We start from the raw sequence: 25,851 nt of genomic DNA, 5'->3' as shown, positions 1-25,851 counted from the left end.
TATATATGTATAAAAGTAAAAATTACATACAAAAATATTAAAAAGCTTGACTTTCCCAGTGTTGTCTATTAAAAACTTACCAGTTCTGCTTGATAGGGGCATAATCATTTGCTTGATTCTTTTCCATGCCTGGTAACGTACTTAGAATTACTTCATGTTACCCCAAATATCCCTTACTAGTTGTGTCTCCTTTTCTGCTGCCTTTTCTTGCTTTTTCCCTGCATGATCAGGCTATGCTTTTGTAGCTCCTCCAAGTAACCTGACCCAACTTCTCTTCTCTGGATTCTTCATTCCTATCTGAAGCTCAGGAGACGCTTGTGACAGCGTCACAAGATCTTTTACTTTGCCTGTTGCACTTTCTGCATGGAGAATCCATTTACTTATACTCTTATTGTTTCTTTGGGGAAGTAACAGCACTTAAACATTTTTTTTTGTCTGCATCAACCTCCCGGAACATCATGTTGGCCACTTGTAGGAATTAATGGGAATCTACCTCCATAAAATGTATTTTTTGGTGTGTTTTGATGTTTTTGCCTTTTTTTTTTTTTTTTTTTTTTTTTTGCAGGGAGATCACAGAATCTCCCTGCAAAAAACGTGCGAAGCCATACATTTATATATGTATACATATACAAATATATGTATACATACATACTTATATATACATGCAGAAGCATGCGTCTATCTCCCTCTTTGTGAAGAACACTGAGAACTAAAAAAAATGCCTGGTTTTTCTGACCCAGGTATTTCAGTTAAGTACCTACAAAAGAAAATGAAAGATGATGGGCAAGTCACCAGAAAACAAGCTCATCATTCTACTGGAAAATAGAAGCAGTCAGGATTTCTTTCTTCTTTCTTTTCTAATAATCCTGTAAAGATTTTTTTTGTTTTGTTTTACATCAGCTACAGCTTGGAGGTGAAGGACACATGTGAAGGCATTATAAATCCATTCCTGGATTAGAAGAAGGTGTTAAAAGTTTTCTTCTATTCCGCTCTTTTTATGGGTGATGTATCTTGTAGACATTTATTCTTATGACTATTGTTTATTCTGCTTCATCACTTCAGGGATCTAAGAAGCAGGATTATTGTTGGCTGGACTTCCTGATTTCAGCCTTCAGGGAAAATGATGAGCAGGTATGGGACTGCACCAGTTCATGTTGTTCTGAACAACAGCTGTAGAAAGTGAGATACGGTGTCCCACTGCCTCCCAGGGAACAGATTCCTCAGATGTTGTATCTAGCACTGGCTTGGGTTTAAAGAATAGCTTTACAATATGTTTTCATTTCCTCTGTGTCTCACAGGGATTAGTCTGTGACACTTGGCATGTTTTTGTATCCATCATTACAATGAACATAATCTCTCGTTTTCCTGCAAAAGCTCAATATTACAGAAAGGGGAAAATATTTCAAATTAAAAGCAGCATTCATCTGCATTGATGATGAGCATAACACATTTCACTATGAAGGCTTTCTGTAAGCATATTTCAGTATTTCTTTCTCTTCCTCTTGTGTATTTTAATTACTTGGATTAGCATATTTTTACTTATTTCTTTCATGTTGTCTTAATATTAAATATTTGTGGTTATGTCAAGGACTCATTTTTATTGTTTCTAAAAATCCACTTACTGCTTATGAGAGTGCTTAAAATAAATTGTTAGTAGTAACTTGAAGTATATGCAGGATATTATGAATTTCACTGTCATACAGAAGAGTGTGAGGGGGGTTTGGTAGATATTTGGTGTTTCTTTTCTGTGGTTTGGGGTTTTTTTTCCCATTAAAAGAACTCATCGAATCTCACTCTCTTGACTTTTGTATAATTTCGCATTTAAAATTTCACTTCCAAGTGATGTTAAACACTGAAGATGAAAATTGGGCACAAACTCCTATGAATGCTGGCAGCATTTAAAGTATTATTTTTTTTACCAGTTATGCTTATGCCTACTCGCCTCTTGGGGTCTGAATTAAAACGCCCAAAGCCTACAAAATCGGAACGCATCCTCCCAAAAAACCAAGGAAGAGCTTTTCCTATTATACAGTACTTATAAGCTTAGATGTCTGTAAAATAACTGTGTGATATTTCCCAAGCGGACACGCACCGATGATAACGGGCATTATTACCCGTTGTAAGCGGCGATGTGTAATTACACGCACATTCCGTGTTCACTCGCGCAGTTCAGTGCAGGGCACTGTTCCCCACGTGTACGCTGCCGCTGCGGGCACCGCCGCGCACGGCACCGGCCGCCTCAGGCTTCCCCTCGGAAGCCCTGCCGTCGGTCCCTCACGCCTTTTCCAGGCGTTCACTGCTCGCACCGAAGTGTCCTACAAGAACACCTGCCAAGGGCTCATTTTCCCCTTCGCACGGCGGTCCCGCTCCCCGGGCGCAGCAGCCCCTGCCAACCCGACCTCCCTCCCGCCGCAGGTCCGGGTACAGCGCGGGGATACTGACGGCGCGGGGGTGCCGGGCGTGCGGGGATGCCGGCGAGGCGCGGGGATGGCGGGGGGTTGCGGGGATGGCGGCCATGAGGGGATGCAGGCGGGGCGCGGGGATGGCGGGGATTCCGGCCCTGAGGGGATGCCGGTATTTCGGGATGCCCGGGGGCAGCGCAGCCCCGAGCGGTGCCGCCCCCGCCGCGGCGGGCGGAAGGGGGACGGCAGGGGGAGAGGCCCCGCGCCCCCGGTGCCGCTGCCGGGCATGCGCGGTGCCCCCGGAACATGGCGGCGGCGTGAGGCGGGCGGCGGCAGGAGCTGCTTGACAGGACGCCGCGGACCCGCGTCCCGCCCGCCCGGTGAGTGGCGGCGGCGGCGTTTCCCGCTCCCCGCGGTGGCGGGCAGGGGGAGGGAGGAGCGGAGAGAGAAAGGGAGGCGAGGCGGACGTCGCGCCCCCTGCTAGGGCTCGCATCGCAGCCTCCGCCCGCCGTGGCCGCCGGGCGCCCCGGTCCTGGGTTCCCCTCCTCGGCAACACCATTGCGCTGGAGGCGGCACCGGGTCTGGCGGGGTTGCCCCATGCTCCAGCGCCGCTCCCCTCCTCTGCGGGCTGAACTAACAGTGCAGCGGGTCCCGCGGGGACCCGCGGGTGGCCGAGTCCGAGCGCAGCTGCGAGGGTGAGAGGAGAGCGGGGCGGCTCTGTCTGCCGGCGCTAACAGCGTGCCTCTCTCTGCCCGGGGGTGGCCGCGACTCCCAGATAGCAGGAGCTCCGGTGGGCAAGGGCGGCACGGGAGGTCCCTGAGCCGCCGGTGCCTCCGGGCCGAGCGGCGGGGCCGGCGGCGTTTGACAGGAGCGCGGGCAGGACACGCCTCCACTCGCCGGGGCGGCCCCGCCGCCTCCCCCGCGGCGGCGGTGCTGGCTCCCCGTCGTCCCGCCGGGGCTGCGCCTGATCGTCCCTGCCCGCCGACCGCCGAGGCTGGCGAGGTACTGGGGAACGGGCGTCGACAAGCCGGATGCCTGTTAAAAATCATTTAGTTCCGAGCGCTCGCTTGTGTTGGGTAAGGGGGCTGGGGGTGCCGCTTGAAGACAGCGCGGTGCCAGACGTGGCCTGTTGTGGGCCACTTGTCGGGTTGCGATGCACTGCGGCACTGTTCCCGTTTTCTTTACAGTTAAACTGCGTATGTGGCATATATTGATTGTTGAATTAAAGGGGGTATCTTGCACGGGTTGGATGATCCGAAGAAAGTAGTTTAAGTATGGAAAGTTCTTTGCCGTGTTGCGTGTCATTGTTGTCGTTAGCTGCTAGGCTAACCTATAAACACGTTGTAGTGCTGTAGTGTGTATCAATATTCAAGTTAAATTTTGTGCTTAATTATTCTTTAGGAGTGAAGGCATGCTTTAAGTGTTAATACAATTTAAAGTTGAAGTCTTTCCCTATAGTAATTTGCTGTTTCTCTCTGATGAGTTAGATTATAAGAGATAGCAAAAAATAATTCTAAGACCTAAAAGGTTTAATGAAAACGGGAAATACTGATATTTTATTGGGTTCTGCTAATGTAAACTTTGCTTGTGACTCATGCATATCCTAACTAATGTAGACAAGGTGATTTAAACTTAAAAACGTAGACTCTGTAGATGACAGTAGGTTTTCAGAGCATGCTGTGTCTGACTTGTAAACAGATCTTCAAGTTTGACTGGTTATGAATTTTTTATAATGCGAAGTAACAGTCTTAAACCTTTGGATTTTAAGATCATTCCTGCTTCCCGTTACCCTTTGGAAGTGGCAGAGCAGAGCAGTTGGTGAGGCAGTCATGCAGGGTCTGTAACAACCGCAGCCCTGGTGCAGATGGGAGCAGTATTGCAGGGAGGTGTTCGCTGTGTTACCCTTGGGTTTTGGGCTGTCACGTTAACGTTGCAGAGTAAATGGGGGAGCGAATGCATTGTGCTGTACCAGCTCTGCACGGGCCACCATCGAGTGCTGCTCAGGCCACAGCAGCCCACAGCCCGCCTGAGTGGTTGCACTTACGGTGTGTCCACAGACACTCTTTGTACAGCCAGGCTGTGCTTTGGGGGGCAGGGGAGCTGATTTTCTCCCTTAAGGTACCATAAAATGTAAGTACTACTTAAGGATGATATTCCTTGATATGACGTAAAGAAGAAGTGCATTTGAGACCCTTCTGTTAGTATTTTATTTATGGGGAGTTGCACAGTAATGCAAGTGGGAAGCTGCAGGAAACAGTGTATGGTGAAACTGAGGTTGAGACCGGGAAGTATTTATATGGCTTTTAACTTTAACATGGTCTGGTCTTGAATATGAAAATAGAGTTTACTAATTTTGTTTGAAACTCAGTTGATGGAGTTGATGCTCTGTTTTTCTATTTGATGTAAATAGGTAGCAGTATTTGTGTGATATCTTTCATGTTGCTTGGTATTTTATATTTTTGTAGTAATGTTCAGATTCAGCAAAAACGAATGTTGGCTTTTCATGATGTACTACAGTAAAAGTGTAAACTACTTTCACAACAATTAGAGTCCATGTAGATGTGAGAACATAACATAACTAGATTGTCCTTAACATTCAGACATATATAAGCCTTGATGTAGGAATTTTAGGAAACAGCAATGCCAGTACTTTAAAATATTTTTCTTTTGACTTTCTGTGTTCCTACATTGAATGTACAGATGGTTTTTTCCCCTTTGCTGTGACTGCCCTTGCTGTGATCAGATAGTGTGCTCTTAAGGCAGAGGCATTGTTTTCTGGAGTAGCTGCTTGAATTCAAAAGAGGCAGTTTGCTAGTGTGAAATTTGGAATACTGAGAAAGTATTGATTCTATTATCTGTCTAAAATTTGTGCTAAAATGCAGCTTTACTTGAGAGAATGTGAATCTCTAAGCAAACATAGATAGCTGCTTGTGCCTATTGTACATAGGTGTCTGTTTTTGTTTTCTTGATATTCCAATGGGGTCGTGAGCTGTGAGTGAGTCCTGTTTACTCCCTTTGGTGAGTGAATGTACAGGGACAAATGAAGTCTTCAGCAATTATCCACTGCCACTAAAAAGTGTCACTAACAGGAAATGACATTTGTCATTAACTGTTCAGGACACTGCAGCTGGCTTTCTTATTTGTCTGGATACATCTGCCTCAAACAAGGATGAGTGAAATACATAGTTATTCTTTTCATGTTTTAAGGAAATCTTTAGAAATATCGTTTGACAGTCTGTTGTAATGTTTTTAAAGCGTAAATATAGAACAAATTACAGGTAGGGACCAGGACACTGCTTCAAGGAGTCTGGACAAGGGAGGTTGTTAACCAATTTTGTGAGCTCCACATCTGCAGGGCATTTAAAGTTCTGTTCATTCCCATTTGAAAGAAATAGCCTTAGGCACCCAGCCTTAGTGGTGATTGCTTTTTTTCAGAGATTAAAATCTTAAATGTAAAGGACTATACCGTTTGTATTCTTGAAAGTGTAAGACATGCAACATAAATTGCTCAGAATGAGATTTTTCTAGCATGTGGGAAGAGCCAGAAAAGCCCATATAAAATTGTCAAAGCGTAATAGAGCAGTGGGTAAATAAGAAGCAATGGAAATGTTAAATTTAAAGTCCCAGAATATTTGTTAACATTTTAATACAATTTGATGAATAATTCTTTTTTACTGCGATTTGTGCTTTTGGTATATGAGGGTGCTTTTCCTAGAAAATTTGTACATCTTCGGAGATTTCTTGTAAGGTCCAGCTGCTCTATAATTAAGTGTTAGGAAGCTTGAATATTAGTTATATGCAGTTAAGTTTATTTTTGCATTGTAGTGATGACTGATAATGTGTGTGTGAGCAGCTTTCCTTACGATGTCTAAGTGCAAAGGCAATTAATTTGTTTGAGGTAAAGTTGCTGAAAAGTGAGGCAGTTAAGTACTTCAGTGAACTGCAGGGCTTTTTAAGAGTATGCTTCTGTGTAAGTACTATTTTTGTACCTTCATGCACCTGCTGGCTGACTTGATGCGTGTGGGCAGTGAGGGCTGAGGGTGTGCACCCAGCTGCTGCTGCAGTGCTGGCCACGGAGCAGCAATGCTGCCTCGCTCCTGGGAGCAGCAGGAGGTGATTTGGTGACTCACCTGCACAGTCCTGGTGTGTTTGTGTAAACTCAGCACACTACTGAAAACTCTGTGTTCTGTATCTGTGATCTGTTCAAGTAGATTACTATCTTTTGGGATGGGAAGCGTGGCTTCAGGTACCTGAGCCAACAGTGAGCAGGCTCCCCTTTTATCGGTGGCAGATCTGTACACAAAGAGTAACTGGTGCATAAATGGTGCTGATGACTGTCAGAGGTACTTTTATCTCGTCCTTGTTAGTCTTTCTGCTTGGTCAACAACGGTGTAGGTCTGGAGGAAAGTCAGGAGCTGCCTTATAACCATTCAGAAAGCAGCAGCTGTCTCTATTACCCAAGTTATAACTTTTATTTATTTGGGCTTGCTCTGATAGTTTCTTTTATATACAATGGACATTTGGCATAAGTGCACACAACTAAACCATTTGTAGTAGCGGGCACATAATGTGTTACACCCTTTGCACTGTGTGTCTGCAGGGATGTGCTGTGTACGTGCCCTTAGCAGCTAGAGAGTTGAGCCCAAGATCCCTGTCAGATAAAATAACAGCTTTAGTTTCTATGCCTTTTGGATAGGACCAAAAATTCATTATTTTCTTATCTTGCATCTAAATGAAGTACTGATTTCTTCTTTGAGATGTTAAATTCCATGTCTCTTTGTTTCAGCAGTCTTGTTTCAAGACTGGTTCGTACTAAGGCACCTTCAACTAAGGCACCTGCTTTCTGGGTAGTGGTTGATCAGTTTGGATCCAAGCTGGTGCAATATTGATGCTTATTGTGGTTCTTATGTGGTGCTCTCTTTCTGCTCTTCTGAATTACTCGCAGAACCTAATATCAAAGTGTTTCTGAAATACTACACCTTTAGCAGAATTTTAGTGCTCTTTCATGTGTTTTAGCAGGATGATAGTCGTCTTTTTGCTTCACAGGTAGGATACTGTCTAGATATCTTATGTCCACACTAATCCTAAAGTACATTTTCTTTTTTGGCTTTGTAAGAATAATGCTGTCTCCAGTTTAAGCATGAGCAGTGTTTTGGACTGATTACTGTTTTGTTTTTTTTAAACCCATAGGTGGTTTATAGTCTTAATATTTGTATGTTGTCATTAAACCCAAGTAAAACATTGTATTAAAGGTAGATGTGGTAGATAATTTTATTCTCTCTTGGCCTTCAGCTTCACAAATCAGGTCAAATTCTATTTAAGACACCAAGGGAATTCCGTCATTTTCCTTTCCATCAATTTTCATAAAAGGGATGAACTTCCTTGATGGAAATCTCAGTCAGTTGTCTTCTCAAGGTAATACGAGACTCCTTTTAGTGTAGGGCGAAGACGAGGTTGAGCCTTTCATCCTCTACCATACATTAGTGCAGGGAGCAGCTGAAGTTTATAAAACCTGTAAGAGAGTAGCACCATTTTAATGAGGTGCATACCTAAAATGAAACATGTACCATTATTTATGTACTGTGTGGAATCTATCAGAGATTAATGCAGGCAGGTTCAGTGGAAGGAGTGCAGTTTGTGGGGCACTTTTAAAAGCCCACTTAAAAAGGGCAGTTTGTAAAACTGAGTCTCGTGCATGGAGGAATGTGAAAGGGTATCAGAGCTGCTAAATTTGGTGGAACTCTTTATTGTCACTAACGTCTGTCAGGGGCTCAGAGATTAAAAGAGCTGCTGCATGTTTGATGGCACTTCCTCTACCAAATCTCTTGTATGCGTACCCTGCACTGGAGGGCTGTAATGAGGCAGACAGTGGTTTTTTGATATGAATTGGCTTTAATCCCAAAATAAACAGTGTTATGGTTAGATGGAAAACTCTGAATATGGTTTGTAATTATTTTTCAGCTTGTTGTAGAAAAACACTACCTAGTTTGAATATTTCTAGTGCTCAGTGGTGTAAGCACTGAGTGGAGGAAAGAGTGGGGCTTGCCTTCAGAAAGGGTGTCTCCAGAAATAGCAGAAAGGGAGATACTCTGCCACTGTCCTGGGCCTGAGCCACATACAACCAGTCACAGATGTGCTGTCATGGTGAGGAAGAGGTGGAAGAGGAGATTGCCCTGTTATGTCTTACTTCACCTCTGTGTTGTTTTTTTTAATACAATTGGGAAGTTGTCATAGAAAGTGGGAAGAGAGATACAGATTTGCTGCAAGTTTTCATGACGCTTTGAGTCTTTAGTTATCTTCTGTTTTTGAAGAGTGAAGCAAATAGCACAGCGAGTAGTTGCAGCTGTCTAGTTCTTTGAGCATTTAGGAGTTGTTATGTCTTTTATGACCTGTTAGTGCTTTGTTAGCTGCAGAAATGTCTAGCAGCACTGAATGGGCCTTTGGAATGGCATTTGGTGTGATTCTTGGGGTTGTCCTGCCCAGGGACAGGAGTTGGACCTTGATGATCCTTGTGGGTCCATTCCAACTCACAGTATTCTGTGATTCAATGATAATGTTTGTCCAATAGATGGACAAATATTTTTGGTGACATTTGCACGAAGTTCCCTTGTGTAAAGGGACTTCTTGAGTTGGGGAAATAGCACAGCTGTCAGCACCAGCAACAGGTGAGTCCAGTGTGCGTGCCTGGAAACTGCAAGCAGCTCTCTGGGGTTTCTTTTTTTTCAGAAACATTGTCTCAACTGCGGAGTTATCAGGAAATTGCTTAAGGGCTGTTTAGTTCTGGTTGGTTTGGTTTTGTTCCCTGACCGGACACCAGTACGTGGGATCTGTGTAGTTATTCCATTATATAAGCCAGGCTACACCATGGAGTGTTGCCGCAGCAGAAAAATGAGTTGAGGCAAATTGTGTCTTTGTTAATATATAGTGGCAGGGAGTCCCAGTTAGCATTATGTTGTTTGGATTATCAAGTGGGAGAGAGAAACAGGTATTTTATGCACTGGAAGAGAATGGTAGCAGAAGTATGTTGCTGCTGGTGTTGAGTAGAGGCGAGGGGACACAAACATGTTGTTCTGAAGCTTCATCTGGGGTGCTGACAGTGGTTGGATTGTATGCAGAAATGTCCCAAGGCTGTTCTCCATGCCTTCAATGAAAAAAAAATTGTGCATGCTATTTGACTTCTGTATATTTCTTCATCAGACTAAAAGTAGGTGTGTTTCTCTGGATACTCCATTGTGAATAAAAAATCTGGACTTCGGGGATGAATTTGCTGACTGTGCCCTGTGTGGATAGAGCTCTGTTGGATCATATCTGAACCAAGCTTTTACAGTCCTTTTCCAGTGTGAAGGCAATGTAGAAGGGAGGAAGCCAAGGTTGCCTAAGAGGGTGAAAAATTTCCTTTCTGCCATTGTGCCTTTGTTTGTCTTTTTCCCCCTTGTTCCCTTATGTGTTACACACTCTGACTACTGCTGGTGCTGTTGCTTCTTGTCTGCGAAAGACAAGTGCAGAAAAGCTGTATAGGGTTCTTTAGCACTTGCTGTGTTTGCAACAACAATTTCTTTTCTCATTTGCTTGCTGTATTTGCATGGTGCTAAAAGTAAGCTCAGTGCCTTGCAGAATGAATAGTTTGAGACCTCTCTTCTGTGTCAAGGGAAGCTGAGCTGAAGACAGAGGAGATGTATCTGAGTGTAGAGACAATTCCATGCAGGTATGTAGCTCTTAGTGCTAATCGCACAGGGGTTTTTTATTCACAATTTTTTTCAAACTATTTCACAATAGTTTGCTTTATGAAAAAAATTGAGTTAGGTATTTGGACAAAGCCAGGTTGAATAATGATGATGAATGTTTTCAGGAAGAGTACTCCAGTCTTGAAGGGGAAGTAGAAAACAGCACAGAGGTTTCAGTGTGCTGAATTCACCAAAATGTTTAAACAAATTGTCAAAATCTTGTGCTACTGTAAATATGTACTAGTAAACTACTAAAACTGGCAGTTTTGTTCAAGATAGAAACGTAAGCTGTGTTTTTAAATTTATTTTAATAAATTATTTTAAAATTTATTTTAATATAACATTAAAATACCCTTTCATGTGGGAAGATTGGCATTTTAAGAATATTTAAAGCTGTTAATGGCCAGCCGGTTTGCTGAACTGCTGACTTCACACATACCATTTCCTTTTTCAGGTTTTTACAACCCCATATCTTCTGACTTTTAAAGCAGGATGGGGAGGGAGGGAAGGAGGAGAAAAGCTTTTTCATTTTTTGTTGGTAGCCATAGAGCAGTTTTAAACTCCAATTTTAAAAATTACTGTCAATTTAGTAAATGTTAAATCTGCATGACATTAATTGTTTCTGTTGTGCATTAATACAAGCTATGCTGTTTAATTTCGAGACCTTACTTCTCTGATGTTCTCACGTATAAGTACTATTTCTTGCTTCAGGATTTTTTTGGGACTAATTTTTGGTCTAAACCCTGTTAGTGTTTCTTTTTTTTTTAATATGCAATGCCTTACTGTACTGAATAACACACTTAATAGGGTTTGAGAGTTTAGAGAGAGTTTTGCATTCTTGAAATGTATGACTTACTGTAATTACAGTTGCTCATATTCTAAAGCAGGTCGTAAACTTACCTGGAGAGAGAGCAGAACATTTACAGGCAATATTTTACTGCTGACAGCTTAAAAGTTTGTTTATGCTAATCACTTCATAAATAGTGAGCAGTACACCACTGGTGACTTACTGAGCAGTTTTGCAAGTGCAAAAAATTTCTGCTTGATGTTAAAGAAAATGACTTTACAAAAATATATTTGTAAAGCACTAAGTACCCACTCTCTTAAACAACTCAAGTTTAGTTGTTGTAATGATATATATGGCTAGTTAATATTTGCTGGTTTGAAAGCCTGTGAATTTGATTAAAGTCTATCTGTCTAGCTTTGCTTTTAGTGACTAGAGGAGGTGTTCAGATATATCAATTTATTGAAAGTTGAGCTCTATGAAAATGTAGAAGTTTAATTTCCTTTCCTTGAAAGAATTTGGTTGTTTTTTTTAATACAAAGAATGTGAACTAAAAGGGATTCCATCTCGGATCAAATTTCTTGTCAGAACACTGACAGATTATGTATTTGTGTGCATAAATGAAGAAAGAAGACCTGATTTTTAATGTTTGGTTCAAAGTCATATATGTGTATAGCTAAATAATACCGAGTTTATAAATAGGAGGTTTTTATTACATTTTCTAAAGTTCTGATACATTAATGTAATTTTTTCTTCCTTTAGCCTTTGAGACCTTACTTTTCCATAATGATGCTACAGTATGCACTGAGAGGTAAACTGACTATCTCTATTACGGAAATAAGGAAGTATGTTGTTGTGTCTGCAAGTATACTAGATGAGTCTATATGCTGGGTAGTTTGCTGGAAATTATTTTTAAGTATTGCAAATTTTGTTTAATACTGTATATTATTTTTAAGTTTTACTCTCCTTGTTTACCTCTTTTCAGCCCCTCAAAGACTTTTAAAAATGGTATGAAGTAGGGTTTTATTTAAGAGACAGCAGATGAGTAGATGGGTGATTCAGTTTAAGGAAAAGGTGTTCCAGATTCATGAAGGATGGCTTTGAAGTAATGCAGTTAGGTCACACTGGTTTGGGAAGTGACTGGTGCCTGTAGGTGCACGTTCCCCATGTGGAGTCTGGAGTGGGAGCAGCGGCTGCTGGACTGTGTGTCCATGGAGGAGGCTGCACAGGGCCTTTCCTTGAAGGGCTCTGCAGCGCTGGCAGTGGCAAACAGCAGGGAGGAGAGGAGCAGGGAGCGTGGCCAGCAGTTGTAGCTGATGTCTCATGTGTTTCTAAATGTAATAGTGCATGAATGCTGCTGGGGAAAGCAAATGTAAGACTCGTACAAAGAACAGCATTGGCAGGGGGAAGTATCTCTTAGCTTACACTGTTCCTATTTTCTGTCTATAACTGGTTTTGCTGTTTAAACTATGTGTAATTCTTTTTCACCCTTGCATATGGGATTTTAATCTTGAAACATTTGTAGAAGGAAAAAAGGGGCAAATACAACTCCTGGTTCACATTAAGCCTGAAAAATTTCTGCCTTTATTTCAAGCTAAAACTGAGAACTTCATCGATGCTTCCAAGTGGCTGTTTTGTTAGATTCCTCCTCAGTGCAGTGAATCTGTGTAAAAGAATAGTCTCAGTCCTTATCCAGCAGAGATTGCCCATTGACAACTGTCCCACCCATGAAGATGCCAATGGTGAGGTCTGAGTTACTGCATTTGTACTACTGGTAGGGTCAAAAAAGCTAATGGGCTCTAAAATCGCTGGCTCTTGTCGTGCCTTAGATGCAGAGTCATTGAGAGAAAAACCTGAATATTTTTTGTGCGGACTGAACCCATGATCTCCTCTTTGCTTAAGCTTCTTTTAAATGTTATGTTTATCTCCATAGTTCTGTTGTGTGTTTTTATGAGCAGGCATGCTGTCAAGATAAACTTGCACTGGGAAGCCCAAGATATGCATGCATATTTTTTTTTCAAGACATTTGGTTTACTTGAATGCCTGGCTAACAGTGAGGATAATGGAGATGCATGGCAGGCAAAAGAAGGAACGATTTTGACAGTTTCTGTAGAATGCTGCCTTCTTGGAAATGCAGCAATGCATGCCCTTTGAATAATTCTTTCAAAATAGAAAGAGAAAAGTTAGGCAGTTAGGCAGGAAAAATGTTTTCCATCCTGTTTTTTGACACCTAGTATTATGTACTAGCAATGCAGAGAAGGTAAAGACTTAGCCTTGTCTTCTAATATAATGCTTTCTGACTAAGGGCTTGCACAGTGGGTGGTGGCTAGTAGAAGTGATTTGGGGATTAACAATAAAAACTTCAGTAAGGCATAAAAGGCAGATAAATGCTTTCCATCAGATTTTTTAAAAAGGAATTCATGTAAGGGATGGAAATCAGAGAAAGACTAAAACTCAGTTTACAGAATGATTTGAGACATAAGTGATGCAAATAATACACTTCAGGAGTGTAGATATCCTTTGAGTGCTCTTTGGATTGAAGACATTTTGATGATTAATCCAATATTATCCTAGGTTTGTGGATTTTTTTTCCCCCTTGCATTTTCCTTAATTTGCAGCAAATGGTTTCTCACTGGATTCTGTACTGACAGTCTCTTAAATGCTTCGGTGATTTTCTGTCTGTGACTGAAAACCTCTGTGTTTATCTCAGTCTTTATAACTTTGGTTTTCATTCTGCTGTTTTGTGTACTCTAATGCCATTGCCCTTCAGCCTTGCCATTGCATTTCTTTGTTTGCTCATATATTCCTGACCTTGTTTTGTTTAATTTTTCCCTTAATTTCTAGAAGCTGCTCGATTAATTTCTTAACCCCATCTTTCTCAGTCAGCCTGCTTGCCAAGACACACGTACAAGAATGACTTGAGATTTGTCCTTGCTATGTAATTTTACCAGAATGTGCCAGGAGGTGTTTTCCCTGTGTTTGCTGGTGGTTTTCTTCTTTTCTTTGTTGGGTGCGCTGTGGGTTGAGCCAGACTGGGGATGGTGAGTGCGACATAAGGGACTTGGTTAGCAAAGGACACAACTGCCTTGCTTAGGGTTTGCAACTTAAGTATGTGTAGTGATGGAAAATAGTTCCTAGATCTGCCCCTGCAGAAGTTGCACTTTGTTTCAGGTTGACCCTGCCCTGTCTTTGAGTAACTGGTTTTAAGTTTGCTGTGACAAACAGTACAATCGATGAGTTAATTTAACAGCAGCTTTAAATTGAATACTTAGGTGTAACGGAGTTCTAAGTAGCACCTCTTCGAAACAGTAATATATTGTGCTCCTGAAGTTGGATTTCCCTCATTTCAAACAGCTCTTTCAGAACTTTCAGTTGTCTTATATTTTTAACAGGCTGGTGGGCATGCTGTAAAACAGCCTATCTGGTACAACACAAGCTAATGAAAAGCTGGAATCCTTTTTATGTTCTCACAGACGCTCCGGTTGTGCTAAACTTGATGACTATCACTGCAGGGTTGGAATCTTTATTACTGCACCAAGTGCAATCTGGTACTTGGAACAAAAAGATAAAAACCATTCGCTGTTCTAAAGTAATCTGTAAAAACAGTTACTTTGACTCTGCATCACCTTCCATGATTTATTACTTGCAGTGGAAAAGCTTTGAATTTTTGGGGGAGTCTGTGAAAGTATAAAGTATTTCAAATTTATTTGATGGCTTAAAAGGATTTCTATTCTTAATCTTGATGATCACTTATACTATGAATGCTATTGTGTAGCAAAACCTGCTTATTTTATGGTAGTATTCAGTTTTATTTATAACTCCTTTCAAGTCTCAGTCTTGAGTTTTTGTAATAACTGTCCAGCATGTTCACAGACAACACACACATGAAATAAATTCATCAATCACTGACATTTAAAAAACCTTTTAATTAGCTTTAGCCGTGGTCTTGCACTGTATAAAGTTTTCATCATCCAGTCCATCATCATAGTGCTTTGAAGTTTTCTTGAAGTTTCAGTATGGGATCACAGTTTCAGGAAAATACTCAGCTGTATGATACTTCTCTTTGTGTATGTGATATATATGTGCATTTTAATTTTTTTTTGCATGTGAGTAGAAGAGTCAAGAAATTCCAAGTAGATAACCTGCTTTTCAGCTGTTACTTCTTTTATGTCACAGTGGAAAGATGTAGCTTCTAAAAATGTTACCTTTGACAAAATTAATCATGGAAAGAGTATGCACATATATAAATTTAAAAAAAAAACTCCTCAAGTTTTTGGTGATGTCAGCTTTAAACCTCATGGAAGTTGCTTGAAAGGAAATTATCCAAGAACATAATTCACAAATTTGAATGTATTTACCCATTGTTACTTGAAAAGTTAATGGAGAAGGACAATAAACTTGCTGGCTTTGTTGCTTCAAGGCTAGATGCTTAAAATGAGTTTAACTTGAACACAGTCAAAGTTCAAAATACTAGATGCTGGAGTAGAAAATCACAGTAACACACACAAAAAACAAAGCTTGTTTTTGCTGTTTTACACTAGTTTAACCAATCTGTCCCTTCTAGTTTCTAAACCCTACAAGAATGTGGCTCATTGCTTTTATCTGCAGTTAGCATTTCCCTAACACTTCCCTGTGTGCTGTTACAAGTCTGTTACAAATCATGGGGCAGGAGTATCAGTGAGCACTTGGGCCTTGTACAGATTTTTTACATTAGTGTTTTGTTCCCTCTTCAACTGTAGTTGTGCAAGATAATGTGTTTTGCCCAGAGGTATTGAAGTTGATGATTGTTTAACTCTGTGCAAGTGAGATGGTGAGTAGGTTATGTATAAAGAGTCTTCCATTTTTCAGTAATATTTCTTGGGGGAAAAAAGAATAAAGCACATTTTATATCTTTCTTTGTTTTAGAAATCCACAGAAAATGCAAATCATTAGAGAATGAACTGTCTAAAACAAGGAAATTAAAGTTTACATTTGGTATTTTTGCTACTTTTAACTGTTTTTTTCATGCTACTCTCCTACAAGTAGTTTGTTAAACACTTGCAATTTAAAACCAGCAAGATAATTATAGACCAATACAAAAAAAATCATCCTTTCCAAAAAAAGAAAACCCAAATGCCAACAACAACCTCCCCCCTTAACTTGTTGTATTACTGCTCCACAGGAAACTGTTGTGCTGAAAGGAAGAATTAACTGGTCTTTCAACTTCAGCCTTTTTATTGTGAGAGGGGAGATCACAGAAGTGTTACCATGGGGAGAACAGCAGCGAAAGGTAAGGCCTGGTAGCTTTAATTCAAGAAGAAAGAAAGTGGGGAACCTGCTAAATTCTCTTTTAGGAGCTGGTGGGATACAACATGACAATTTGCCATTCTGTCAGATTAAGAAGACAGTTTGTGATATCTTTTGAATACAGGTAAGTTCAAACTTCACATTGTTTTAGAATACATATGCTAAATTTGGCTGTCTTGAGTTCTACAAGTTTAATGAAAAGAATTCTGTCCTGTGACAGCCTTGAAATCATTACTGCACTCTGAAATTGAGGAATGTGTCTAGATGTGCTATTAAATAAAATATAGGCCTTTATTCTGGAGTCACCTGTAATTTAGCAGGATAATAACTAAGTAGTACAAAGAACCAAATTTTATTACAATGAATGGCATTAGCAACTGTCTTTTGAAGATAAAATGAACATTTTAAGAGAAATTCATCCACAAGTACATGGTGTACTGCAGAGGTGTGATTTCTGCTGTGTCATGTCTGCAGATGTTTATTGTGAGTTCAGAACGAAAATAGAGAGTGAGACTTAGAAAGAAACAAAAGTGTTTGGGCTGGTGATACAAAAAAAATATGAAGAGCAAAAGATCCACTCTCTGAAACCATTTTGTTGCTGCTTTGGAAGTTTTCACATTAGTAGTCCTCCTCCATAAAAGGCTACTAGCACTTCTGTACTTTACTTCAGCTTACCACCTTCAACCCAAGCTGCTTTATGTGCTTGTGTGTTCCCTTGGTAAATAATTGTCTTCTGCTAGAATAGATTTTCTGTAATGGCAGGAGTCATCCATTTAATTGTTGCACCAGGAGTTTATGGAGGAAGTCTGACCCCTTCTCTTGTAGGTTTTCTGCATGGCTGTTGTTTAAATATGGTCAAAGAGACTGGCTGTTCCCAGCAGATAAGATAAAAATCCTGCTAGGGAAGCACAAAAAGAAAGGAAAGGAGAAATTTCATTTTTACTCTGTCTGGATATCCCCATCTGTGTGCACTGAGGCTTGGTGAAAGGTGCTCACAACCCTGTGTAGTAGGCAGTGAGAAGAAGGCCCCTTCCTGAGCAATGGTAGGTCTTGGGCTTGTTTTAGTAAACTTCCTTTGAGTGTGAGTAACTCTGTGACATGGGAAGAGCAAAAGTTTTTGTCACCCAAAGGTATTTCACATACATCAGGAAAAGACAAGGGGTGCCTTTGAGAAGAGTGGTGTCCTGCCATGTTTTGAAGACCCAGAAGAGTTGAAGACATCAAGGTGGCTAAGGAATAGCTGCAGAAGTCTTGAAAGCATGACTATGAACTTCATTTTCCCCACAGTGGACAATGAGCAAATAACAAGCTTAGAAGACAGCACATACATGCCTTCCCTACATGTAGCACACTATTCTGGGATGAAAACTATTGCTGTTAAAAGACATGATATTTGCCATCACCTAGACAAAACAGTCATCTAGTTTGCTGAAAGGTTAAGTCTTCTAGAAAGAAGTTGCAAAGTTTTAAAGCTTATCAGGCAAGAAACTGGAGTTCAGTATGGGAGCTTATAAGAGGAAATACACATTGGTCACCAGGATTATCTTTGCCTAGAGCTTTACCACTGCCTTCTCTGATTATTTTTTTTATTTGGTATTCACAAGTCAGTCAGGATAGCTTTGTCCTTTTTTTCCCTTTGTCTCTAATTTCTTAAGTGATAGATGTGGTTGCTCTTGCCTGTCTTCTGTTGAGTAATCTTATCAGCAAAATTCTGTGGTTACAGATAGGGTGGGAGTAATGTAAACACAAGGAGTTTTGAATCAGTAAGCAGAAAGTACTATGTTAAATAATCTTACTCTAATCTTGGCTTGTATCTAAAGCTTTACCTTATGAAGTGCACTCTAGAAAATAAATTGTTGGTGAACAATAGAATATGTTGCTTTTAAAATTTTATTATATGCTGCCCTAGAAGAAAGAAATCTTTCATAGGGTATTTAGCTACGTGGTATAGGCAGCGAAATATGTATAAATACATAGCAAATATATAAATGCTATGTACTTATATGTATTACTTTATTTTCAAAACTTGTTTTGAAATAACTATCCTGTTCTTCATTGCTTTCTTAGAGAGTTGAGTAGCATTTGATTAAGTCCATTTGATTAAGCAAAATTTCATTTTAACTCTTGTTTTGGCAAATGATCTAACACATACTGTGTTTTACATTGAGAAATAAGCTGAAACTTTTCTCTTTAAAAATGGACAGGGGAAGATAGATGATGAGTTAAGCTGACCTATTTTTTTTTGTTACCATGAGCTTCAAGACTGTAGGACTTCTTTTGTCCTTCTGTCTCCAGTATATAAATAGAGTTCCTATTTTTAAGTCAATTTTTTGGGTTTCAGGGAATTAGCCATTGAATGTGGCTAGGAGCTGAATGTGCAATGAGATTAAAAGAAAATACTCTTTGTACCTGTACAATTATTTACAGGTACATATTATGTCTTTAATTTTCATATTTTCATATTATTACCTCATTTTTTGAGGTTTGACCTCAAAGCTTGACTAAGCTGAGGATCATGTGCAGAGAGAGTCATCTTGTTCAGCCCAGTGATTTGAATAATAGTCTTCTGTCTAATTTTTTTCCTGTGATCTTTGGAAACTAAATTTGTTAAAATATAGAATATCAAAATTTCAAATATAGATGGGCATGCATTAAAAAACTCTGTGTTTATGAAATATTAATATTTATAAAATTGGTTTTTAATAAAATCTTTCTTTATAGTTTTTTTTTTGAAAATAAACCATAGTTTTTTATCCAGCCTAACTGCCAACACTGGAAAAAGCACGCCTGAACGAGGCTGGGAAGTATAGACAGTGAAGTAGTGACTGTGAAATACAGACTGGAGGAAAGGTTTCTGAGGTGGCAATAGATAGATGCAGGGTGTCTGATGTGGAAACAGGTTAGTTGGCAGTTATTCCTGCTAGTAGCTTTGCATCAAAACACACCAGCTTGGTAATGGTGTTCCCAGCTTTCCACTGATGAAGATTGGAATGCATAAAAGCAAGGGGATCCTTTGAAAGCAATCTTGGTTTTATTCAGACTTATTCTTGGATGCTTCTGCATATGCTGGGTGAGATTTATTTGTGCCTTTTAAAGAGGAGATATCCTACCATCAAAAACAAGCGATAGTGACAGTGCTTTGTGTTTACTGTGAATGAAAATGCCTCCACCTCATATGAAATAATTGTTTAAAATGCTATTGAGAAAGCCACTTCTCATTAATCATCTCTTCTTTTCCTGTAGTTTTCTAATGGCTGATACGAAAAATAAGTTGCCAAGAGTGTTTTGTTTCAACTTTCATATTTGCTGTGATATTTTTGAAAGAGACACTAAAGCTAGCTGGTACAGGGAATAAATAATCCATGTAGTGATTGTCAGCAAGAACACATGTGGTGTCCAGGCTGCAGTTTTTCACATTCTTTCACCTGTTCTTGATGTCTCTCATCATGAAAAGCTGTCATCTTGTTTTTAATCTAACGCTGTTTGGTAGATACTCTTTCATGACTCTGTCCTTCAAGCTTTGGGTGCTTGCAGGAAGCAGTTATTAGTTCTCTTCTTTCAGTGGAGTTCCACATAAGAAACTTATTGATTTCCTTTTTGGACATAGTCAGATTGGAAAGTTACTTATTTTGTAAGCTGACAGCCTGATGTCAGCCTTAGTACCCTGACTGTTTGTGGGAAATACTGACTCAGGTTGTAGAATGTGGCAAAAGGTCCTGCCATTGATTGCTACCTCCCAGCAGAAAATTAGCTGGATTCAGCTCAATCCCAAAAAGGCTGGATGAAATATATTTTCGTAGGATGTAGGATGGAGAAGGTGAACCTTAGCCTTGCATCTTTTCAGTGTTACTGAACTAGTGTTAGCATTATCCCTTCTGAGATTCCCACAGGTAGTTGTAGGGTATTTACTTGTATGGCTTAAAGCCCTACTGCTTTACGAGGAGGTACTGGGGTTATAGTTCTGTAGGCACTGTCCCAAATAATTTCAGCAGTTCCGTCTGAAGTTGATCTTCATAAGCATTTTTTTTCAGGAACCTATATAATAGAAAATTTTCCAAAGCAAACTTCTTCCAAAAGAAAGAACATGTAAGTCAAGAAGGAAGATTAAGTCAAGAAGGAAGATTAAGTCAAGGAGTAAACACAGCATTTTTTTTCTTTTTCAAAGGACTTGGAGTTCTGCCTGTGTCTGCTTTAGGAGTAAGGGGTGGTATTTTTGCAGTATATTTTGAGCAGTTATGTAAGCTGTGCACTGATTTTGTAGGACTGTGAGGTCTGGATTATTCTTGGAAGGTGTCGTGGTCCTGATTACACCAATAGGCTTTAATGACCCTGACTCACCTGGGGCCTCCACCTGCCCTGCCCAGGACCCCATGTCAGCCCCTGCCCCAGTGGTGCTGCGGCAGGGCCAGTCTCCAGATCACCACAGCCCTGGCCCCCTGTCCCATCCCAGCCCCAGCCTGTCTCTTGGGATAGCCCCCAGTGCTGGTGCTGCCCCCAGTGCCACCCCCTGGTAGCTCCTGGACAGAGTGATGGGGTGGCTCTGGATGGCGAGGCCCTGCTTGGCCACCCCCGAGGGTGCCATTACTGTGCTCTGACCAAAGGAGCGCCTCATCCTGCCAAGCACAGAGCCACGTGGATGGCTTATCCTTTCCTCACTTGAGTGTTAGGGGAGGATTTTGAGACTGGTGACAGAGGACTTGCATTATGTGGCAATTTCCTGATAATGAAGGATGTGAGATGGAAGTGCTGAACAGCACACGTTGCTTGTCAGTATGTTTCACAAAATGCTTTACTTACAGAAAAGAAACACTGTTAGGGCTTAGTCTTTTCTGCAGAACAATTCATTGTATTTCAAGTGTTTCTGTCACCAAATGCTTCACATTCTAGGTCAAGAGTGCTTTCATTTCAAGAGCAAGCCAGTCAGTAACTGTAGACTTAAAAGCGAGTGAATACAGCTACTAATGCAATCTTGCAGTAAAAGTGAGCCTTCCCTTCACCTGTACCAGTTCAGGCTAAGTGGGGTAACCCAAAGTGTGAGCTAGGCACAAGCCTAACTAGAGGAGCAGCCACATTTCCCAGTAATGAGGCATTTGCAGACCAAGACAATTATTCTCCTATGCAGATCTTGGTAAAAACAGAAAAGCTTTTTAGATCTGAAAATGTACTTGCATTTTTGTTGTGAGGTCAATATCATATTTGAATTGCACTCAAGTCCATGAGTGTCAAAAGCAGGTCACCAAACAATGTATTTTAAAAGGAGTGAGTGGAACTGTCTCAGTCTTTTCCATTATAGCTGCCCAGTTCTGCATCTCTCATACATGCTGAAATCCATCAAAATGAAATATGGCAGACCCCTTTCTAAGTGTGTGCCAAGATTAATGATAGAAAAAGTAGATTCTTCTGAGTAATTATTTTAAATAATTCATGTGTGCTGAGATAGCTGCTTTGAATATTTGAGAATTTTATATTGAGACTATTGATTATTAAAGAATCTCAATATGGAATGAACTCTTTAATTTAGAAATACGGTTTTAGGATGGGTTTGTTTTTTTCCTTGTTTCTCAGTTCACAGTGATATGTGTATAACCAGATGTACAAAGATATCCAGTGATCTTTGGGATCTCAAATTTTGTGTAGGTTGAAGTAAAACTGTTTAAAAATGGGACAGGATTGCTATCTGTGGAGCTGATGTTCTGTGTTCTGCAACTAGATTCATTCTAATAATTTATATAAAGTAGTCAAAAGCTCTGCTTTTTCATGCTGTACTTTTCAATATATTTTGAAGGGAAAATAGCGTGGTGATTAAATTTACATACCTTTTTGATTATGTACTGAAATGAATGAAATAAAGTGAACAAGATATTCTATATTGTTTGAAAGCATTCTGTGTTATGCTAGACATTGTTATGATGTGAATATTACATTTATTATGTAATGGAATCTTGTCTTTTAGATTCAAAGAATATTAAAAAAGAGAAAGATGGAAAGAATCAGCAGGCAAACAACCCATCTTTAAAAAGTGGTAGGTATTGCAGCTGTCAGGTTCTTAGTTAAGGTACTCTAAAAGAAAAAGTGTGTGTTTGGATTGTACTGTTTTCTGACTTCTTTTTCTTGTTGGAATCTCTTGGGTTATTATGGTGGGCAGTTAAAAACATACCTTTGCTTTTTTGTCTAGCTTTTATGAAATACGTTTTGTTATAGAAAGTGATGGTTGAAACTGCTTGAGTTGAACCTGCTAGTTTTACTAGCCAAATAAGTACTCTTTGTATGTATAATCAAAGATCCTGTGTAAACGTTATTATTTTTAAACCATTACTGATTTGTCTCTTTTTCTCCTCATGTATTTTTCAGTCTCATGCCTTTTCTGCTGCAGTTACCTTATGTTTCCTTAATGTGTTTCCTGGTGCCAAAAGAAGGATTTTCAGTTTAACAGTCTTGAGTTTTTAGGATTGCTAACTGGGTTAAATTGCTTGGGATTCTAATTTTACTTTAAATAATTGATTTGAAAGCAGAATTTGTGGGTTTTTTAGTAAACTGAGGAAAAGTGCACACTTACCAGAAATGATCCAAGTTCTTTGCTAACTTAGCCTCTGCTATGCACAGCGGGTGCCATAAGGCAGTGTATACATGAGATTCCTGTCAGGGTAGCTTCTATGGTGGGCTGCAGTGAGACAGCAGCAACATCCTTAGATATGCTTTGCATGTTCACGTTGTTTGTTTGAATTTGGACAGTAAGAAATGTAATGAGCGGTATTGACTAAAGTACAAAATCTCTTCAGGAGTTCTTGAAAAAATTACACTGAATTATTTAAACTCTCACTCTGCTCACTTTTCTGTGCCCTCTGACTCCTGATAGATGGTCTGGTTCTTCCTGGGTACCAGTGGAGACAAGTAGCATAGTAACTGATCAAGCATGCCAGGATACTGAAACATTAGCTGGGTAATTGAGGTAATGACTTGGCATAAAAGATATCAGTCATAGTGCAGCCTTCAGCTGTTACATTTGCCAGAGCTAATTTTTTCATTTATTAGGATTCTGGCCATCACAGAATAGGTTGGAAGCAACCACTGGAGGTTATCTTGGTCCAACCTGCTGCTCAAGCAGGATCCCCTAGAGCACATTGCTCAGGATTGTGTCCAGAAAACTTACAAGTGTCTCCAGAGGAAGAGAATCTACAACATGTGCAGGCAACCTGTCATCTTTATTTGTCCCTGTTACTTTGAGCCACAAAAGGAAGCATATTTGTCTCTTTTTCCCTCTTCTGCAGTGTAAAAGGAGCTCCAGTCAAACTGGACTCAGCATGTCTGTTTTAAATAATGTTGTCTGACATGACAGACAGAGTGCTGTAAGACACCCCCCCACCAGCAAAGTGCTCTTCATAAGTGGATAAGATAACCATATTTCATGAGTCACTGGAAAATATCCCTGCTTCCTCCAGCAGTTGAGAGCAAGGTGTTGAAAAAGCTTTGTGGAGAAGCAGTGCTAAGCAGGCAAGCCTTATTCTGTGTTCCATGTTCTTGACTTGGTCTGTGCTGTTAACCTAGTGTCTGGGAACTGAACATCCCCAGGAAATCTAGGCTCAGCTTTGTCAGACAGAGAGGAGTTTCTTGCAAGATCTCTAATTTTCTACAGATGAAATAGTTTTTATTCTGTGTTGTTGCTTGTTGGTGGCAGAGGAGCAGAAGGAGCCCCTTGATGCTAGATGAAGACGCCATACAATGCTTTGGGCTAGCAACTAGGAAGTCTCCAGAGTTTCCAGGGGAATGTGTGATAGGAATAGTTGAAGAGGAGGTATAGAGGTGTGAGAGGAATGGGTTAAAAAAATAGACTGAAGCAAGTAGAGAAAGACATGAGGAGGAGAAAGATTTTAATTGGGGGATCATGACATGTAGAAAGAGGTACAAGCAGAGTATGAAATACCTTACACCTGAACTACTGGATTTGCAAGAGTGTATGAACAAAAATTATAAGGAAATCTCATCTTTGAAGAAGAAAGATTATGGGATGAAGACTAGAAAAGAGGCATCTCCATGTCCAAATTCTCAGATGGGTGCCAAAGGAACCTAGAGGTGATCTGAGAAGATATGACGTGTTCCATCTGCCCAAACAGTGTTTAGGCTATGGTGATACTGTATTATATTAACCTGAATAAACCAGGACCTTAAATTTTACCAATCTGCAAGTGACAATTTGTAGTTTAAATCTTCAGTTAAAATTTTGTAAAACTTTTGACTTTCACTAAACTGGAGAATTACATATGGTGAAAAAAGATAGGGAGCACTTCAACAAACCAGGCATTCACTTATTCATGGCAGCAGATGTGGCACCTCCAGGGATGCTGAGGCAGGGGACTGATGTCACAAGGAAGTTTCTCGCTTCTTTTGGAGAACTTGTAGTGATTGAGGAAGTTTCACCATGGCTGGAGAAGGTCAAATAGTACGCACTGTCAAGAAGGACGAGATGGGAGCACCTGGGGAATTACAGGCTGGCCCGCCCAATCTAAGGCTTCAGGAAGACTATAAAGAAAATATTTCTGGAAACCACTTCCAAGCAAATAAAGGACAACAATGAGGTTAGGAGCAGTGGAGGTAGATTTGTCAAGTGTGTGAACTGTACATGACTGATGTTGCCTTTTGTGCTTAGTTACTCTGGAAACAAGGGAGAGCAATGGATGTTGTTCATGTCAACTTTAGCAAAGCTTTCTGCACAGTTTCTGTAGCATCCTTTCAGCCAAACTGGTGAGATGTGGTTTGGATAGGTGGATGAAAAATTAACTGGACTGTCAAGCTGTGCGAGGACCACCTGTCCGATGGTAGCTAGTGGCATTTCTTAGAGGTCGGTATTAGGGCTGATGCTGTTTAAGGCCTTACTGGCAAATGGGGAGGATTTTACAGAACACACTGCCAGAGTAGTTTGTGGGCAGCACCTAATGGCTGGAAGGCAGCACTGCTCTTCAGATGGACTTGCCATGCTGGGGAAATGGAATGGCAGGACCGCGGTGAGACTCGGCGGTGACTGGAGCGTCCTCCTCGGCCGCGGGCAGAGCGGAGCCCTGCGGCAGCCCGGGCTGGAGGCGGCTGCCCGGGGCGGAGCTCGGCACGAGCGGCCTGCGCCCGGCCGGCCGCAGCGCAGTGCGGCCAGCAGCGAGCTCTGGTGGCCAAAGAGCCCCACTGCAAAGGCGTGGGAGGAGGCGTTCCCTGCTTCGGGGAATGTGGGACACTGTGTCTGGAGAGCTGCATTCAGTGTTGAGCTGCGCAGTACAAGGAAGGCTCTGCGGTGTTGGAGTAGCTGGCTTGAAGTTCTGCAAAAAAATTGAAGGAGCCAGAACGGAAAAAACTGGTACTGAAACCAAAGGAAATGTTTATTTTTCAGCTAAAAGAAAAGAAAGCTTATGGGAGATGATCATGCTGTCTTCAACTACCTGTCAGGTGGATGGAAAGGGGACAGAGCCAGGCTCCTCTCAGAGCCAGTGTGGAAGGAGAAGTGACAGATACTGGCTGGAGCATAAGAAATTCCTCCTTGATGAGGGCATCTTCACATTGAGTCTGATGGAACCCTGGAGGAGCAGGAGGCTGAACTAGAGACCTCCTGAGGTCCCTTCTAGCTTGAGTTACTTTGGGATTGGGATTGGTTTGACAAGAAATGATAGGGTAT

At 40.8% G+C, this 25,851-nt stretch overlaps 1 protein-coding gene across 1 annotated transcript in view; it reads left to right on the top strand.

The window, feature by feature from the left end:
• Positions 1-2,701: 2,701 nt before the first annotated feature.
• The window catches only part of SCML2 (Scm polycomb group protein like 2), a 72,760-nt gene continuing 49,610 nt past the window's right edge, over positions 2,702-25,851 (top strand). The window contains exons 1-3 of the mRNA XM_041472493.1: positions 2,702-2,782; positions 16,072-16,179; positions 22,150-22,218. Coding sequence (XP_041328427.1) covers positions 16,158-16,179; positions 22,150-22,218 — 91 coding nt within the window. The 5' untranslated portion in view covers positions 2,702-2,782; positions 16,072-16,157. The remainder of the gene's footprint in view (positions 2,783-16,071; positions 16,180-22,149; positions 22,219-25,851) is intronic.

The sequence above is a fragment of the Pyrgilauda ruficollis genome, unplaced genomic scaffold, assembly GCF_017590135.1.
Source record: "Pyrgilauda ruficollis isolate IOZ18807 unplaced genomic scaffold, ASM1759013v1 scaffold29, whole genome shotgun sequence".
In the NCBI taxonomy this organism is placed as follows: domain Eukaryota; kingdom Metazoa; phylum Chordata; class Aves; order Passeriformes; family Passeridae; genus Pyrgilauda; species Pyrgilauda ruficollis.
The sequence above is the reverse complement of the archived record's forward strand: the minus strand, read 5'-3'. Positions and strand labels throughout refer to the sequence as shown.